A 19647-nucleotide genomic window follows, 5' to 3' on the forward strand; every position below is an offset into this window, starting at 1 on the left:
GTATATCGGTCTGACTGGTCCTGGGCCTATTTACCACAATGAAACCATTTGCCGTATGGCCGTACTCAGAAGTTAAATACTCGTTCTCGGAGACCCGTTCTTGTACTCGGAGGTCAAGTACTCGTACTCGGCAACCTAAGTACTCGGCATTTGGAAAAAGTACTCGACTACAACACTGTAAACACCATGTGGAAAGAAATCTCTTCTTGGAAGAAGTGTGGTTCTGAAAAACCGGTTGGTTGAGTGTATAACTCGACGTTTCGGACAGTGTGCTTTATAGTCAGACTTGTTTACAATCGACGCCCTGTTTACGGGATCTACTAGGACCGCTGGATTTATCCAAACTAGTTCGGTCAATTTACGACAAAACAGGCCTTGACCTAGAAGAAATTGAAATAGAACTTATTTTAACACTCTCACACAAAGAAAAAATAAAAGGTTAACATACTAAAAAAAATAATTTTGCGAGTGGAAAAGCGCCCCGTGTTGGCTGATATTTTTTGTAACGCGTTAACGTCTAGACATGTCTGTGCAAGATAATTCAGTGTTATTGTGTCACAAGCAATTGAGACGATCAGTCAGGATCTCAGCAAGTGGAAACAGTGAACTTATCACTTGCAAAGATCCACGGAAAATAGAGACAGCAGAGAGCGCTAGCAACTGACTTTAAAATCACACGATCAGTTCATCACATTTGAGATGGAAAATATATTTTGCACATTATTACCTTAAAACTATATTTTAAACAATTTTAAGACACAAACAGTGACGACAGAAAATGCTTGAGATTCCACATAAATCTACTGGAAAAGTTCAATCAATTTATTTTCACTTGATCCATATATAAAACCAAATATTATAACAGGAATTAATGCCAGGAGACGATGTCGGTTGAATTTCAGCCCTCGGGTTATAAGGTATCATTGCGGAAGCACACATCTCTGTCGCTTCAAATGTGAAACAGTTGATCCGTAAATGTAAGACTAAATGTGGATTTTCTTGACATTGACTTTCGAATTATTAGAAGTAAACAATATGAAACAATAAAGTTTACAATTTCCGGATGAAACTGTCCATTTAAACGACTGTTTGTTGCACAGGTGGAGAGCTTGGAAGCACGACACTATTTATTGTGTGAATACTATAAACAAAGCTACAATTCCAACACAAAGAGGCAGAAAACGCAATGGGAAGACAGTTTTAGACTTGGTTATACAAAGTTTGAGGTTAACTTAGTGGCGTAACGAGCAATGTTGATGATTGGCCAGGGAGGGATATCACTAAGTGGAAACAGTGCACTTGGTACTGACTAGCCCCATAAATGTGGCTGAAATCCTGGACGACCTCCGTATTCCACGGTTCAGCCACAAAACTCCATAAAGTGTATGAGGAAATCAAGATTGGAATTATTTTTGTCACTTGATAATCACCCAATACATAAGTATGACTGCTTATTAGCCAAAGAAACCATTGAATTCCGCACCTTTGGAGGCCTAGTTATCCTGTAATTATCGATGGTAGTTACCTGTCATTCAGTAACCGTCGGTCTGAAGTGCGCCCGCATGCGTGCGTTGTTGACCAGAATTGAATAACAGGTAACAGCCATCAATGTGCATGTTGTTAAAGTACGTTGGAAGTTTCTTCATCAGTACTAATAACAACGCTTGCAGCTCTTCCCCCTTGGATTCATTGCACAAAGGCATCGAGGCTTGCGATGTTCTTTGCATGTCCATTTGTTATTCATATAAAACCACATTTCAATGAATCGACTAAATCTGAGCTCTTTAAAACTATATAATTTAAACTTTAAAAAGTGGGAACTTAGTTTCAATCAATTTCTGCTGAAAATTAAAGTTTTGAGTTCTTCACAAATAAAAAGGAAAAAAAAAAAGGTTTCTAACTTTAAAATACTGTAGGAATTACTAATTTATTGTAGAACATTATGGTTTTTGAAAAATGTTAAAGTTATTGTGTAGTTTTCCCTTATATCGTCAAAACGATAAATAAAAGATATTTTTCCTAAGACTCCACGATATCTAGTTTCTCTTCTCACAACTTCTGCTTCTGGACGGCAGTCGCAAAGCCAAGTCGGTTGTTTCCAAAGTCAAATTCTGCATAGTACACCCTTAGGAAGGGATCGCCCATTATGAACAGAGGTGAGAATTCGTCGGGTGCGAAGGCTGTGAAACAGACGTTGCCAGGATTCTGCCAAATAAAAATAGAAAGGCACAAAGGAGGAATACATGTTAAGGAAGGAATACATGTTACCCGGAACAAAATGTACTAACAACATTGCTATACACTTTCAAAAATGTGCGTGAACAATTAAAAAAACTTAATTCCCTTACTCAAAAAAATAAAGTGCAGGTCTATTCCTAAAATAGTCTCAATATAACAGTATTGTTCTCGGGGGTCCGCCCTTGAATTTGACTTGTTAGGCCTAGGCAAAGGGACCGTTTTATTCGTGAGAGGGGCACTGTTGCTTTTGATGGCCAGTTCAGTGACCATTTTATTTGCGTGAGGAGCACTATTATTTTTTACAGGCCAGTTTTCCATCTTGAGACGGTGACAGTTTTAATGTTGCAAACGGGGCACTAATTGCACTTTTGAGGGGCAGTTTTCCATCTCGATGAGTTTTTGTGAGGGGAGCACTATTGTTTTGATGGCCAATTTTTCATCTCGAGAGGGACACAATTTTATTATTGCAAGAGGGGTGTTTGTGCTTTCGAGGGATAGTTTCACAATTTTCTCTTCTTTCACACTGACGGAGGGTGCCTTTTTTGAGCAATTGCCCTTTTTTTGGTGGTGTACCCCCCCCCCCCCCAGTTTGATAAGCGTTCCGCCGCCGCTGTACAGTGTGTCTCAAAAATAAAACAGAATGCCAGACGTAGAAGGTGTAACCAACATAGCTAATATAGGTATGGTTTGAAAGATACGCCTTTCAACTTTAAAACGAGACATCAAGCGTCCAAAACTGAAAATTTTTGACAGAGTTATGAGTAATGTTCCACGACAGGTCAAATTGACAAAATTTTAAAATGCGGACATATACATACAGTAATATAAATAAAACAGAAATACAACTATATTAAAACATGTACCAAAAAGAGGGAAAACAGGCACACACACAAAATCAATTAGAGTAGAATGGAAATGAAAAACACACGAGCACGTGCAAACATTATTCCACTGACTGGTCATCGACTGTTGGACTAGTCAAGTCAATTTCATGGGCGACATTCATATGTGTTTAATTGTCAATATCGGAAATCACCGACCACGTCTATAATAAAGTAAATTGACGTGACTTTTCGTAATAAAGTTTAACCACTTAAACTGGTCTTTTCCAATTTAATCATATCTATTCACTTATAAGTAAATCCCAGAAAATCAGGGCCTAACGAGTATCATGTTGGTTAAGCATCGGCCATATACACTCACCATCACTACGTATTCTTTCGGAGAGATGGGAAACGGCTTGTTGGCAATCATGAACACGACGTTTGGTAGACTACTAATTTCGTTGCAATTGATGAAGTACTGAAAGTAGAAGAATGATCATTTTAATGCGATCAACTTATTTCCAGTGGAGTCCCTTGATAGAAAATGTGGAAGGGCGAGAGTTAAACAACAAGCTTTTTTTGCAGAATTCTAAAACAAGACTTCTATTTACGAATAGCAGACTTTGCCAAAATAAAAATATTGTAAATCGCCTATTTTCAATCTTTCGGTCACACACGCATGCAAAACACAAGTATATTTGTATTTGTAATGCATTATATTTGTACATGTGTGTATAATCATTATTAGTGTATGCAGGGCCCCCATGGAAACCAGTTTTAAACTGTTTGGGCACACCCGGTAAAAAATGCAATAAAGAAGCGATGGGACACCAAAAATCAATGCTAACAACTGTTGCAGTTATGGACGTTTGTTCCCCAACAAACTGCAGCATTATAATTTTGATGTCAGTTAGTCTTTTCCTTTGTCGTATAAAACTAATAAAAGATGTCACCTCTCCGTAGTTTAAGTAAACTCACCAGCTGCTGCTGTGGGTTGTATACTGCACCCAATTGGTCATTGATTTCCTTGATCATCTTAGACGGTCCAACGATCAGTGAAGTACCGGTGTCTGCGATAGCCTGACAACCCGATTCGCAGGTAACAGGAGCCCCTTTGATGTCAATGCTTAACGCAAAAGCAAAAAAGAAGGGCGTGTTGAGATTAATTACTACATTTTCTTCTAAATTTATTTTTGTTCATTAAGGGAGAACAACGAAGATAATGCAAATTACGAAAAACAATGTTGAGTTGTTCTAGAAAGCAAAAACAAAATCAATGTTAATCATTATTATAAAAGCTCACCCGTCTACACCGAATTGCCAGTACATTTTCTGGCTTACAGGTACGTAGGTGAATTCACCCGTATAATGACTGGGGTCTGATCCACCGAGAACAAGCTCTCCACCTCTGGTACCGTTATCGTTCCTGCAGTCGAAGAATTGTTACTGATTAGTATGGCTGGTCAGAATTGGTTTCTCAATAATAATAATGCTTACTTGTAATGCTCCATGTCTGTGACAAAGTGACACTCCTGACGCAGAAAAGATCCCTCTTACTTTGCTGTCATCCGAGGGAAACATATCCAAATTAAACAATGGTGATACATATTAATGAAAGAGATAGTAGTTGAGTTGATTCTTGAATGTGAAGTAGGAAGTCTCCTTTCTCAGTTTAATGGGTAATGAGTTCTACAGGGAAGGACCGGTTAGGGAGAAAGATCGGTTTCCCCATATAGGCCAGGAGTGATGTGAGCGGGGTACTCGAAGAAGATTTGCGTCGGAGGAAAAAAGGCGTCGGTATAGATCATGGCGTTGTACTCTTGGACGTAGGTGGGTGTCTTGTGCCATGGAGAGAGCCGAAGACCAGGACAAAGATCTTGAAGATTACTTGTTCGATAATATCTCTTCGTTCGCCAGAATGACGGATATCAACTTCACAGTTTATCTATGTAAGCACTACACAATGCACCCACGCACGAACAAGACGACTTAAAAATTCTGGGTTTTCTTAGGTAGTATTAGAAATTATGTCGTGCGTACTTTGCGCCATGCATACATGTGAATATGGATATATATGTATGTGCCATACTTACACGCTCAGGAAAAACGAAAAGATTGGCTTTGAAACGAGTCCCTCTTCAATCATCTTATTGAACACCGGTGTGACTCCGCCTACAGCCAAGCCAGGATAGGCCATACCAAACAGACCATCTATTGGTACTTCCGGGTAAGCAAAATCTTTGCTCATGTAGGTTGCCTCCCCGAACGTTGTACCAACCACGTTAAGTTCATCCACCTACTCGAAATAAATAGAAGCATGTCACACTTATTATGTTAAAACTTTCGTTTGAGTTATTTTCCCAATAAGGAAAGTCATGTTGGAGTAGCGGCACTTTCCTCGCCTTCCACCGCATGTGAAAATTCCTGCCTGGGCTGATTTAAGGAAGATTTGAGGCTTTGTATGGTGGAGAAACTAATGCATTAGTTTCTCCACCATTATAATGAATGAAAGGTTTGCGGAAACACCATGTGCGAATGATTTCTCAACTAAAAGAATGGTTCTGAAAAGAACCAGAGGTATAAACTCGACGTTCCGGGCTAATTTGTCGATTGGGTTTTCAGTCCCTACTTGATTCAGTGGGGTTTCCCGAGAATATTCTTCTGGGTTTTTCTTCCCTCGTCTAAAACTGTTATTTTTTCACACACATTGTCTTCACTTTACTGGGCTTCGTGGGAGACTGGTGGATTCCACTGAATGTGCTACCCATTTAAAATAAGACTTAAAAACAACAACAAAAAATATGATCGGAGAGGAGGGGTGGCGTTTGCAGCCCTCTTTTCAGCCGCTGACTAATGTCATGATACTAGTGAAATGGGGCTAAAAATAATAAAGGGAATGCTAAAATTCCTAAATCTATTTCCAAATTGCCTTAGAGTGCATGAGAAAGTATCGTAGATTTCACAATTCTTCGAGGGCATGACCCGGACCCCCTATAACAGGGCGTGTCTTTGGCACGCCTTCAATCAACCCATTCATATCATCCCCCACCCGTTTCCTGAATGCCACTCTCCTGCTGTTTACTTCAACGAGCCATTTACATTTTGACCCAACGAAACAAGACAAAGATTGCCCAATTTTTCTTCAAAACAAAGCATTATCTACCATTGTTTACAAGTAGTTGATTATTTTTTTTTCTGATGATATCCATTGAAAACAGGTCGTACAACAACTTTCAAGATCTTCTTACCCGAACTACATCCGTACTTAAGAAGGCAGTTACGTTTCCTGTTCCATATAGGAGATGGATTACAGTACCGTTTGGTCGATAGGTGGAGGACATGGAGTGATTGTACTTGTGATGATGTGCTACAAAGATATAAAAAAAGTTGTTAAACGGCGCATCCGGCCTAAAAAGGAGTACTGGTAACAATTTGTCTGTTGTGACCTTTATCTCTATTCACTATCTTTATTAAGTGATTTACTTCGGGAAACGTTGTTATCCATATTTGCTTTACAGTCGAAACGTTCAATTGAAAAACTTAAACATCAGCCCTAAATTTATAGTGTTCAGATGTACAGTGTGAGTAAAAAAAACCCAATACACTTTTAGAATTGGTCATAGTTTTATTCTGTAGCAATATAGATGAGATATTTTCATATGTAGCCTACTTTTACAGTAACTCTTCCTGCTTTTTTTGGTGACATTTTCACTGGATTAGTTTTGATGCATGACTGCACAGGAGACAATTAAAGGTGTCGGGTGAAATCTGACTTGCGCCAACTGGTCAGGGCTGGATAAGAAAGAAACAGTTTAAGAGAACACAACCATTGTCTAACAAAGAGACAAAACAGGATTTAATTAGATTTTAAACTTCGTGTTTATTTGAAACATTTAAATTAAATTAAAAAGCAATTAAATTCCACGGTGTCCTAGTCCTCAACATGGCCACCATCTCGTTGAATGCACAGCTGGGCTCGGCGCATCATTCCTGCAACAGCACGGCGAATCACCTCCCTGTCTTGTCTGAGAATGTCAAATTGCACGAGTTATCCTTTCCTGGAGGTCATCCACATTTGCCTACTGAACTCTTGCAAGCAATATTCACAAATCTGAACTGATTATGCATTCCATGACCAGAACCAAGATAATGGTTTGTGTTCTTTTAAATTGTCTCATTCTTATCCAGCCCTGACCAGTTGGCGCAAGTCAGATTTCACCCAACCCCTTTAATTGTCTCATGTGCAGTCATGCATGAAAACTAATCCAGTGCAAATGTCACCAAAAGAAGCAGGAAGAGTTACTCTAAAAGTACATATGAAAATATCTTATCTATATTGCTACAGAATAAAACTATGGCCAATTTTAAAAGTGTAAAGTGTTTTTTTGACTTACACTGTATAGTGCCTCTAGGCAACTACGAAACCCGTTAGTACTTCGTTTGGCTTGAATCCTTCTATACAGAACTTGCTAATAGTCTAAGATATATTTTTGGAAATACTTACGACATCCAGGTGCCGTGTCAGGACACAACACAGAAGGCACCCACAGGTTGGACGAGCCCGTGTCGAAAGTGACAAGAAACGGTTGGGAGGCGTACCGATGCTAATCGGACCGTAATATAAAAACTAAATGAAAATTATATAAAATGTTGTTATTGAGGTAATTAAATAATTTCCCGATTTTTTTTTTTGGGGGGGGTGTCCGTTATAGTAACTCTGAAGTGCAGTTAAATTTACAAGTTATAGAGGATGCGCCAAAATGTCAAAGGAAATGGATGAATAAACAATCAGTATAAAAATCCGGAATTTAAAATAAATAAACAAGAACCTGCAGAAGGGTAAAGTCTAAACAATCACAACTTACTTCGTTGTCATTTCTCAGTGGTTCAGGATCCCTTAGAAAGTTGCGGAAACGTCTTGTGACTGACGTCAGAGGGCGCTGCAGGCGCTTTAAGGGTATTCTGTTTGAATTTATAGAAAGGAGTAAAAACAATTTGAAAACAATCGTGCTGAACTTTTCGAAGCAGTCACAATCAAGACTTTGACAGAAAGGCCCGTGTTTCTTGAGCGATCAGTTTGGAAACACATCCTTGACAAATCAGAAGCAAGTAAGAGTTTACAAAATACACATCGATGACGCAATATTAATACTGCACTATCAATGAGGTATCAGGTGCAAGCCTGTGACATTGTAGAATTAATCAATAAATGTTTTTTTTACCTTAAAAAGACGTATTAATCAATCGCTGCAACATTGACATTACAATTTCCAGGCCACATTTGCGCAAATGATGACAACGAGGCATATGTAAACCAGCAATTAATTAATTTCGAGAATCGCGTCCTTCAACGCACTTCATACTATTTTACAATTGATTTGAATATTGTCGTAAACTATTATTACCCAATTGCGAAGGCCGTATATATATTTTTGCCAATCTGGACAGTTATTGAACAATTTTAACATGAGGCTGGTGGGATGTGTTGCAGTGCACGGTTTGAAAGATTAACAAACGATCCAAATAAATGGGTAGAATTGCTTTACAATCTAAATTAATTACAATTTCAAGTAATTTTGATTTCATCAAGGGAAAACACATGCAGAGAACTCCGGTCTGATCTATCTTACCTTATCACTCCATCCTCACCCTGTGTTGTGTGCAAGAAGCACATCACACCAAAGTACACCAGGAACACTAACGCTGCCCTCATGATGATGTTGAAACTACGAACTCGCCAATTTGAAAACCTGAACCGAATATGAAAGATTTCGGTACGGTTGCTTTTTATAATAAACTTGAAATCGCAAGGTAAACAAAATGCAGATCAAAGATCAATGAGCATAGATCAGCCCGCCCATACAGTCCAGGCTCTCAAAGAAGAACAAACATCATTAAACCGTGGAGTATTTGTATTATCAAAGCGTTCTGTGGGTACTTCCTTATAGTTGAAAGAGAACACTAAAATACGAAAATTCTAAATAAAGACAGCCGCATTGCGTCAGTTCAGAGTTGCTTTCACGTGACTCAGTTTTTTTCCTAAATGGGTCACGAGGAGACCATCATTATAGACTCGTGATTATGCACGTGTCTGATCATGAAATCAGAGGGATTGCACACATCGAAGTGCAAAGTCATGTGTAGGTCACAAACTTTCTTCCATAGGCCTATGCATGTGGCTCTGAAATAAGAACTAGCTGTTTATACCTCCATTTTGGGTGATTATTTGACCAAACCACATCTATAAAATTTTGATGCTAATGCACATTGCTGTGCCAGATTTTAAAAAAACACGCAAAATATAATTTAAAAAGCAACCTTTTCCCCGAGCCGCTTACGTATCCCGTACGAGTATTATTATTTCTAATGGTCTTTGCTCATGAGATTCACCCGAAGCGTCATTTGGACCTTATCCGTCGACGATGCTAAGGCGCAGTCAGAGCGCAGCCTGTGCAAAAGCCGTCCCTTTTCTTTGCTATGTATGCACGATCCGTTATCCGAATCTAAAATTAAATGGGACGTCTTATTTTGTAAATCTTATGGCATCCAAACTTGTCTTTAAATTTTCAAATTTACTCTTTGAAATGTATCTATATAAGATGCTATATTTATACTTCGCTGCGAGTAATTAATCTTTGCTTAAGTTTTTTTGGGGAAAAAAAACGAACAAAAAAGACCTTCGCGAAAGTGAAAAAAAGATAGACAAACTTCAGCTTACACCGGCCTGAAACACACACCGGCAGAACTTCTACACTAATCGACAGAAAGAACCACTCATCTTCTTTCTCAAAATCATGTTTTTAAATCCCAAACCTTTGCGAAACAGTTAAGTGTACTCAAACATTTTGTTTGTGCACTTTCAACTTTCGCGAATAAAACATGTCTGGCGGGTTCCATGGCCATGCAAGCTAGCATAATGACTGGCTCCCTGCTACACTTGTCCCGAACGTCAACTAATCAGACACCCGATAAGAGATTCTTATTCTGACAAAGTGTATGGCGGATTTCCACATTCTGCCGTATTATTGCCATGAATTCTACCATTATATTTAAGTGCCGGACTGAATAACGATTCAGATAGTAACTAAAGGGTGCATCCCTGTATTAAAATTCCCATAGACAGCAATGATAAATGCCCACACTCCACAATTCTTTAAAAAAATACTCAAAACTCTCACGTACAGGTGATCACGATCTACAGAAAAATGATGACTGATCAACATGTCATCTTTCAATTTTTTTTGGTGGGTCACCAGTGATTTTTTTGAGACATTCTCACCCAAAAAAGAACACCCCTTAAACGAATGATGTTTCCCAAACTGGAAAAGTAGACATTTTTAAAAAGGATTATCCCTCCACAACATGGCTAAATAGCGCCACTTTCGGGCCCAATTGCATCCAAATTTTTCAGAATTGGAAGCTCCAAGTCCAGGCCAGAGGTTTAGTGCCACATGTCTTCAATTACTCAATTCCTTGGCTCTCAGAACTCTCTAATGTAGAATATTTTGAGGGTATAACTTTCATTCATGAGCTCGGCAGATGGATTTTTTTTGCCTATTGACTGGTGTGCATCCATACCATGTGCTTTAAAATTCACATTTCACCACTTTACTGTCAATGGTTAATATGGTATGGGATTATTTAATACTCAAAATAAATAGTGAAACTAAACAAGGGAGAAAATGGTGTCTTTCAGTCATTTCCCCAACAAGCCTAAGCATTATTTCCTCTATACAGGGTGAGTCAAAAAAGGGGAACCCAAACCCCCAAAATATATTTCATATTGAAGTATATCACCATTTAAACCCAATGACCCTAAAACCTCTTTTGTCCAAAATGCGATTTTAAGAATCGTCGTCACAATTGTCTCCATACTTCACCAGCGATAAAACCTCAGTTTAAAAGTTAAAAATATTCAACAAAGTCCTTTTGAAGGACCGTCTTTTGAAACACTACAGAATTAAACTGCCATAACTTTTGAAATTGGCAATTAAAATTGTTCAAACTTTCAGAAAATATTTCTGATGAAATGTTATTGATGTTTACCAATTATAGGGTAGTAACCCAATAATGAGAGCTTGGTGGTTGCAATGAACGTTTGAAATGACCTTGCGGAGTGCACTTATCATGCGTGTACATTGCATTCACCCGTGTGCGTGTTGAGATTTCTTCCCGTGCACACAAAGCTGGTTTTCTCGTAATACAATTTTTTATCGGTGGGGAAATGTTAGGGTCAGAATCACTTTTCATGGGATTATAGGGAGGAATACACAATATAAACTATATGTCATTAGAAAGCTGAATAACTGGAGAATTTAGAAAATACCAAAACCTCATTTTTTGGGGGGCTACTTTGTCCGGGTTTCGTGTAGTCTAAGTATCACCCGTTATCTACGGAGTTAGTCTCCCGTATAACGTCTGATATATCAATGCATGCAGATTTATGATATCTCGCGCCTCAGCCAATTGGGGTCGACTTTACTAAATCGTGGCGCCATTTCATTCCCAAATCTGGACTAAAAAGCAGTGTTTTGTAATAAAACAACACCCTCTGTTGCTGTATCTAGGTTTTTTCTTATCAATATCTATGACGCGACAACAGTGAAGGATGGAAGACCCAATATAGAAAGCGCCCGCTGATTGGTCAAAATGTAGAGGTCAGTATGCAGTTTTCTTGCATGATTAGTCAGCGAATCTGCCCAAATTTTGTAGACCATCGCTCCGCCATGGTCTAAGACATAGACTGTAGGTTTCTTGGTGACAGGTCACAAATACACAAGACAATAAATTAACAGCGTGTGGGTGCTTCGTAGCTTTTGCTACCATCAATTTCTTCCAAAAGGGCGTCCTACACAATCACTGGTGAGCAAGACTTTGTATTATGCAGATGACGATCTGCCTATTAAACAAACAATAAAACAATCTTTTTGTACATAGTAACTGCACTAGAATAACACCTTGCATTTAATTGAAATTGCGTCCGATTATTGGCCATGGTATTTTACACAAATTTGAAATTTAAAAAATTGATGAGAACCGTAGGGTTCCAGAATTAAGTCAACATGATTTACGAAAATATGTTTTTTAATCATCAAAAATTCATTCTGAATCTAACTCACTTTTTATTGAACAAAACTAAACACTCTTTCTAGAGACAATAACTGCAGATTAACACATCGCATTGGGTTGAAATTGCGTGCGACTATTCGCCAAGATTTTTGACACTGAAAGTAAGGATATTTACAGTGGAAGAACAAATTAAATATGATTTAAAGAAAATTTTGTTTTTTAGTCGCATTGTAATTAAGTCACAGTTAATTGAGTTAAAAAAACACACTGTTTATTGAGACAATAACTCCAATAATAGATATTGATATGAAAATATTGTTCGATAATTAGTCGTGACGTAATGACATAGAAAACCTCGACCGGAGCCTTCATGGAAAAAAAACCACATGACAATAAAGCAACAGAGTGTGGACGCTCCGTACATCATAATTTCTTCCATAAGTTTCTTCCTAAACGGGACGTCCTACGGTACTACACAAACTCTGGCCAGCACCGTAAAGACTTCTGTTAATGCGGATCACGATATGCCCATTAAACAAAAATAAGACACTCTTTCAGGAGACATTATCTGCAGTATAACACCTAACATAAAATTAAAATTACGTCCTATAATTGGCCATGATATTCGCACATGCTTGAAACTTCACGAGAACCATGGAAAAAATATTCATTATGGAATAAAAAAAGTGTTTTTACCGTGAAAAAAATCATTCCGAATTGGAATCATGGAATCACGGTATGCCCAAGAAACAAAACTAAATCAATTTTTTTCTGGAGACAATTACTGAAGAATGTTTGCGAAAATCATCCAATTATTGGCCGTGATGTCTGATATCAGAATTTGAAAAATTTACTGAAAGAAAATCCAGTGTAGTTAAATCGCAAAAATCTTAATCCGAATTAAATTCACCTTTAATTGAAAACGAGAAAGTTAAGAAAACACATTCCAGTCATTAATCATGATACAGGGTGAGTCAAAAAAAGCGGAACCCAAATCCCCAAAAATATATTTCATATTTAAAAATTTTTTTTGTAGCACTAAAATAATAATGACTTGAAAGCCATTTTCAAAAGCTACTTTTCGATGAAAAAATACTGAAATTGCTCAATCCGTTCAAAGAATATCACCATTTAAACTTAATGACCCTACAACCTGTCTCGTCCAAAAAGAAAAAGCAATTTATTGCTTGTTTCCACAACTGTCACCAACTGAAGTACACAATATCAACCCTGGTAATGGCAAACAATATGGTTTATAAAATCTACTTTTTTAAAAGGCGAGCCTTCAAAAGGATTTTGTTGCATATTGTTTACGTTTAAACTAAGATTTCATCGCGGGTGATGTTTGAAGACAATTGTGAAGACGATTGTTGAAATTGCATTTTTTTTGAACGACACAGGTTTTAGGATCATTGTGTTTAAATGGTGATATTCTTTGAACGGTTGACCAATTTCAGTAATTTTTTTCATCTAAAAGAGGCTTATGAAATTGGCTTTCCAGTCATTATTTTGGGTGCTACATATTTTCTGAAATATGAAATATAATTTTGGGGTTTGGGTTCCGCTTGTTTTGACACACCCTGTATGTTAGTATTTTACATGATGAAATCATTACAAACACGATAAGCTTACACTTTATATGAACTAAAGTTACTGAGTAGTCAAATATTAGATGGAAATAAATCAAACAGTCACTACCTGTAGGTACGAAGACAAAAAGTACTTACGGTCTGTACAACAGGTTCTCCCTTTAGCAAAGAAAGTAGGAGTCAACACGACGAGGGGGGCACTGCAATAGCTGTGAACTGAAGGCATCCGGCGCTGCGCGCTGTTGCTGTAGTCAAGCGGGTGATTGATTTTAAAAAATGGAGCGCATTTCTATCCTCCGGCACATACGAATCCTGACACAAAGCACCCACTCAAGCATCACAAACAAAATTCCAACCACTTGCAGACCATGGCTAAACAGGACTTTAGACCTTTTGAAGTCTGGAAAGGGTTTATTTTCTCAACCGTGACACCCTGAAATCGTTGAGAAATTTGGTTTGTTTTTACTTGTAGGCGTCATCTGAAATTTAAGAGGATCAATGTATTGATTGGGTTGAAAAAGCGGAGTGCCAAAAATAATAACTACCTTAATTTTAATTACGTGTTGTTCAATTTATGTTTTTTTTTGGCGGGGAGAGGAGGGAGCTGCTTTAACATTTAAAGAAAAAACTCTGTAGGGGTAATTTTGTTGTTGAAATACAGTACAATTGTTAGGATTTCATTGTTAAAACAGTCAATCATCCAAGCCCAATCTTCCCAAATATTTTGCCCAATAAAACTGACAATGTAAGTGATACATCTAGGCCTACATGATAATCTGCTTATGTTATGGGTTACGCAAATGCTGATTACTGAATTGAGCATGCAAATCCAAAGTTCATCACCTTTAGGATATTTTTGACGAGTTATCAGAATATTTGATTGTTACAACCAGGAAAATTTCAACCTTGGCTGTAACGTAAATTAGACCATCGTAGTCTGGAGAGGGTTTAATTTCTTGACTCTGACACCCTTAAAGCATGACAAATTTGGTTTCTTTTTACTTGTAGGTTTGGATGTAGTTTGCAATTCACGTAATTTTAACCTTTCTTTTAGTGCCAGAAGTGGACGTCGATCCATGAATGGTCTATGTAATTGGAAGAAAATGAAGGATTTAATTGTTCTCAGGGACACAATTTTTTTTTTCAATTTTAAAAGAAATATAGAATTGGAAATATGAACAACCATAGAAATTCCTTAAACATATAGCACCCCTCCGCTCTGACACCCCCCCCCAAATAATGGTGATAATGTGCGCTCCGTTTTGCTACCGTCGATTTCTTCCAAAAGAGGGCGTCCTACACAAACGCTGGTCGTCACCTTGAAGACTTTTGTATAATGCAGATGACAATCTGCCTATTAAAACGATCAATAACACATTTTTTAGACATAATGACTGAAGAATAACAAATCCCATTATATTGAAAACTGTGTCCGATTATTGCCCATGATATTTTACACAAGTTTGGAAATTGACGAGAACGATTCCGGAATAAATTTAATATGATTTACGAAAATATGGTGTTCAAGTTAATCACGAAAAATTCGTAGCGAAAATAAGTCACTTTTTATTGAACAAAAATAGAACACTCTTTCTAGAGACAATAACTGCACAATAACACATCACATTTTTTACACAGAAAGTAAGAAACTTGACAGGAACAGAAGAATAAAATAATGTAATGTCATTTAAAGAAAATTTAGTGTTGTGATCGCAAAAACAATTGATTGCGAATTAAAGTCACTTTTAATTGAATTAAAGTAACACGCTATTTATGGAGACAATAACTCCACAATAATAGATATTGATATGAAAATATCGTTCGATAATTAGTCGTCATGTAATGACATAAAAAATACCTAGACGGAAACAGTGGAGGAAAAAAATACACATTAAAGCAAAAAGTCTCGACGCTACGTACATCGTACTTGCTTTCATCAATTTCCTTCAAACGAGGAAGACCTCTGTCAATGTGCGCGCCACGATGTGCCCATTTTACAAAAATACGACACTCTTTCTGGAGATAATACTGCAGAATAACACATCGCATATGATGACAATTGCGTCGCATTATCGGGCCGTGATATTTGACGCAACATGATTGAAAATTGAAGACTGAGAACCTTGGGAAAATATTATTCAATATGATTGAAAGAAAGCAGCATTTTTATCGTGAAAAAAAATCTTTCTGAATTGGAATCACTTTGGAATGAAATGTTTAATATTTAGTCGCAATTCAATGATTTAAAAAACAAAATAGACGGAAATCTTGAACGAAAACATAACCACTCTTTGTTGATGATGCCGACATCTTAAGGAAAATGCATTGAATTGAATTGAAATTTTGACCACTAATTGTTCATGATATATAACAAAATGGTTTTGAAAAAAAATTGACGGGAACCGTAAGACAAAATAAATGCTACAATAAAAACTACAGCGTGTAAGCACACTCATGTCATCAGTTTCTTCCAACAGAGGGTGCACTACTAAGTATAAAAAGGTCATACTTTAGATCCATAATAACACTGTTGTTTTCAAATGGAGTTAAACTAAAATTTTAGATGATGTACACAAGGAATTACATTTTTTGAGCGATTTTCATCAGTTTTGTTTATACGAGAATGTAAGATTTAAACGCCATCCAAAAATACTCACTTTCATTATTTGCTACAGTTGACTTGGCGTCCCCAAGTGTCCACGCAGTGCTGGAAACCAAGCTGAAGCTCGTGCTGGTTTGAAGCTTCTGGAGGAGACAATCCAGGAGGTGTGCAAAATAGTGTACTAATCGCGAAAATTCCAATTGGAATGAAAGTCACTTTTAACTGGAGACAATAAATGAGGAAAACCCATTCGAATACTTTGATCATGATATTATAACATAAAAAGATTGTAACAAATTGACGGGAACCGTGGCAAACCAAAAAACATTGCAACAATAAGAACTAGACTATGTTACCACCATCAATCTAATCGTCAATGCGGACCGTGACATGCCCAATGGTCATAGCCATTAAGCTCGAAATAGAATAAAAGCAATTCCCAGTCATAATCACAAATTGTTAACTTTTTTATGTCACCAAGTCAATGCAGGCGCGGTTCTAGAACCAATATTGGGGGGGGGGGGGGGCTAGCACGGTGGATCCAGACTTCCACTAGGATTGTATTTGTTGCAAATAAAATCCTGTATTGTTACGGTCATAATAGCTTCATTAATTGACGGTTTTTATGAAATGAAATCTTTTGATGCCAAACATCATGACAAATGAGTGTACGAAAATTCATTTTAATGTAACGTGTATTTCTTGAGTTGTTTGCCCCAAATTGGGTTTGGTGGTGGAGATCGAGACCACTATAATAGAGGGCGCGCGACACATAAGTGGTCTCGGCAACGCATCAACACGGATGCTGCACATTGGAAGAAAAAGAACAACCTCGTTTCCGATGAACTACTCAAGAAATACAAAATGGATTAAATTGAAATTTCGTGCAATTGGTTTTGACGATGTGTAGCATGAGTAGTTTGAATGGCGTGAGAAACTGAGGAGCTATAAATATAATATGATCTAAACAATTAAGTGTTTTAAACGTTAAAAATCCATGTTGACTTCCATTAGGATTGTATGTGTCGCAATTAAAAACTCTGTATTGTTACTTTTATAATAGCTTGATTATTTGTCGTTAAAAAAATAATAATAAAGATCATGACGAATGAGTGTACGAAAATTCATTTAAAAGTAACGTGTATTTCTTGAGTTATTGGCCCCAAATTGAGTTTGGTGGTAGAGACCGAGACCACTATAATAGAGGGCGCACCACATAAATAGTTCTTAAATTATATTACATTCGTTCTTCGGCGGTTCCTGTCAAGTTTCTAGAATTTCATGTCAAGTACCATGACGAAATATTACAGGAAATGTCATTGCAATACAATGTGTTTATCTTGAGTTCCCAATTTCACAATAACTGTGTTGACATGACGAGAAAATACGGAGTGTCCTTCATACTGCAATTTCCTTAAACTAAAATTATAGATGATGTACACGAGGAATTAGCTTATTGAGCGATTTTCTTCAGTTTTGTTTATACGAGAAGGTAAGATTTAGACGCCATCCAAACAATACTCACTTTCAGAATTTGCTACAGTTGACTTGGCGTCCCAAATGTCCATGCAGCGCTGGAAACCAAGCTGAAGCCCGTGCTGATTTCAAGCTTCTGGAGGAATGCAGAATCACTTCTGGTGTCGTTGCAAATGATCTAGGACAATCCAGGAGGTGTGCAAACAAGTGTATTAATTAAAATTCCGATTCGAATGAAAGTCACTTTTAATTGGAGACAATGAATGAAGAAAACACATTTCAATATTTGATCATAATAATTATAACAAAAAGATGGTAACAAATTACGGAAACCGTGGCAAACAAAAAACATTGCGACAATAAAAACTAGATTATGTTACCACCATAAAATCTAATCGTCAATGCCGACCCTGACATGCCCAATTAAGGTCATAAACATTGAGCTCGAAATAGAAGAAAAATAATTCCCAGTCATAATCACAAAATGTTATCTTTTTTATGTCACCGAGTTAATGACAAACGAAAGAGTCCCAAAGTGCAAGAAGGAACTTACAGTCTATACAAAAGGTTCGCCCTTTAGCAAAGGAAGTCGTAGTCGACACGACGAGGGTGACACTGCAATAGCTGTGAACTGAAGGCATCCGCCGCTGCTGTTGCTGTTGTCAAGCGGATGACTGGTTCGAATAATGGAACGTATTTATATGGATCCTAACACAAAGCACCCACTAGAGCATCACAATACAAATTCCTACTATTTACTGATCATGGCTTTAACTGACCTTAGAGTTTTTGAAGTCAGGAAATGATTATTTACCCGACTGTGACTTCAAAATTTGGTTGGTTTGGGTAAAGTGCCAAAAATAATATCTAGCGTAATTAAATATGTGTTGTTCCATCATTTTTTTTTGGCGGGAGGGGATGGAACTGCTTTAGCTTCTTAAAAACTGCCAAATGGGCACCATTTTGGTTGAAATACAGTACTTTGTTAAGATTTCGTTGCGAGGACAGTCACTCTTCCAAGCCAAATATTCCCTGATAATTTACTTAGTCTCCCTATCAGAACTGTAAATGTAAGTCCCCACCTTCCAATACTTTTTAACTCAACAACTACTGAGCACCTCTGGCTAAACTAACGACTAATCAGTACAGAAATTCCTTAGCATTTCAGCCATACTCTCTTTTATGCCCAAAACAGTGCTAATGTGTGCGAATTTATACAATTTAGGACAAATGATACCGAAAACAGTTGCACTTTTGTATACGTGCAAGTTGTGGTTCACACTGACCTCGCACGTATACAAAGTGCAAGTTTTTTCTCGGTACCATTTGTCATCAATTGCCTAATTTGGTACACGTTAACACTTTTTGGGCCCCCCAAAAAAGGGAATGGCTGGATGATACTCTGCTTGTGTAATGTTTACGAAAATGCTCATTATTGTGCTTGGAAATGGAAAATACATGTTTGGTGATTTTGTTAGAGTTATAAGAAGAAAATGTTTGTCAGTTGATGAAGAATAATCAGTCTGTTTTTAACGCAACAATTGATGTTTTTGTGACGAAAGATGACAAACTAGTGTACATTTAAAACTGTTGTTCAATAAATTGTGCAATATAGCGCACTATTAACAAGACAGATGTTGTCGAGTTAAAACCCTAAAAAGGGTAAGAATAGCTAGGGACTTGTTGATGAAAGTGGGAATTGAAATTGAAATAGGAAATGAATATTTACAATGTCACCGAGCATGCGCAGTTGTAGAATCAAAGCTAGGGCTTCTAGGGCTTCTAGGGCTTCTAGGGCTTCTAGGGTTAGGGTTAGGGTTAGGGTTAGGGTTAGGGGGTTAGGGTTAGG

General features: G+C 37.4%; 1 protein-coding gene across 1 annotated transcript; it reads right to left on the reverse strand.

Moving 5' to 3' along the window:
• Positions 1 to 782: 782 nt before the first annotated feature.
• LOC119743445 (aspartic proteinase A2-like) lies at positions 783 to 14018 on the reverse strand. Its single transcript, XM_038219846.1, is given in 11 exon segments — positions 783 to 2205; positions 3442 to 3540; positions 4041 to 4188; positions 4366 to 4488; positions 5156 to 5358; positions 6311 to 6429; positions 7567 to 7650; positions 7653 to 7689; positions 7928 to 8024; positions 8693 to 8812; positions 13859 to 14018. Coding segments are annotated over 10 exon segments (1149 nt in total). The 5' UTR covers positions 8776 to 8812; positions 13859 to 14018; the 3' UTR covers positions 783 to 2049.
• Positions 14019 to 19647: the final 5629 nt, after the last annotated feature.

This window comes from Patiria miniata, unplaced genomic scaffold (assembly GCF_015706575.1).
Source record: "Patiria miniata isolate m_02_andy unplaced genomic scaffold, ASM1570657v1 HiC_scaffold_6, whole genome shotgun sequence".
NCBI classification, from domain to species: domain Eukaryota; kingdom Metazoa; phylum Echinodermata; class Asteroidea; order Valvatida; family Asterinidae; genus Patiria; species Patiria miniata.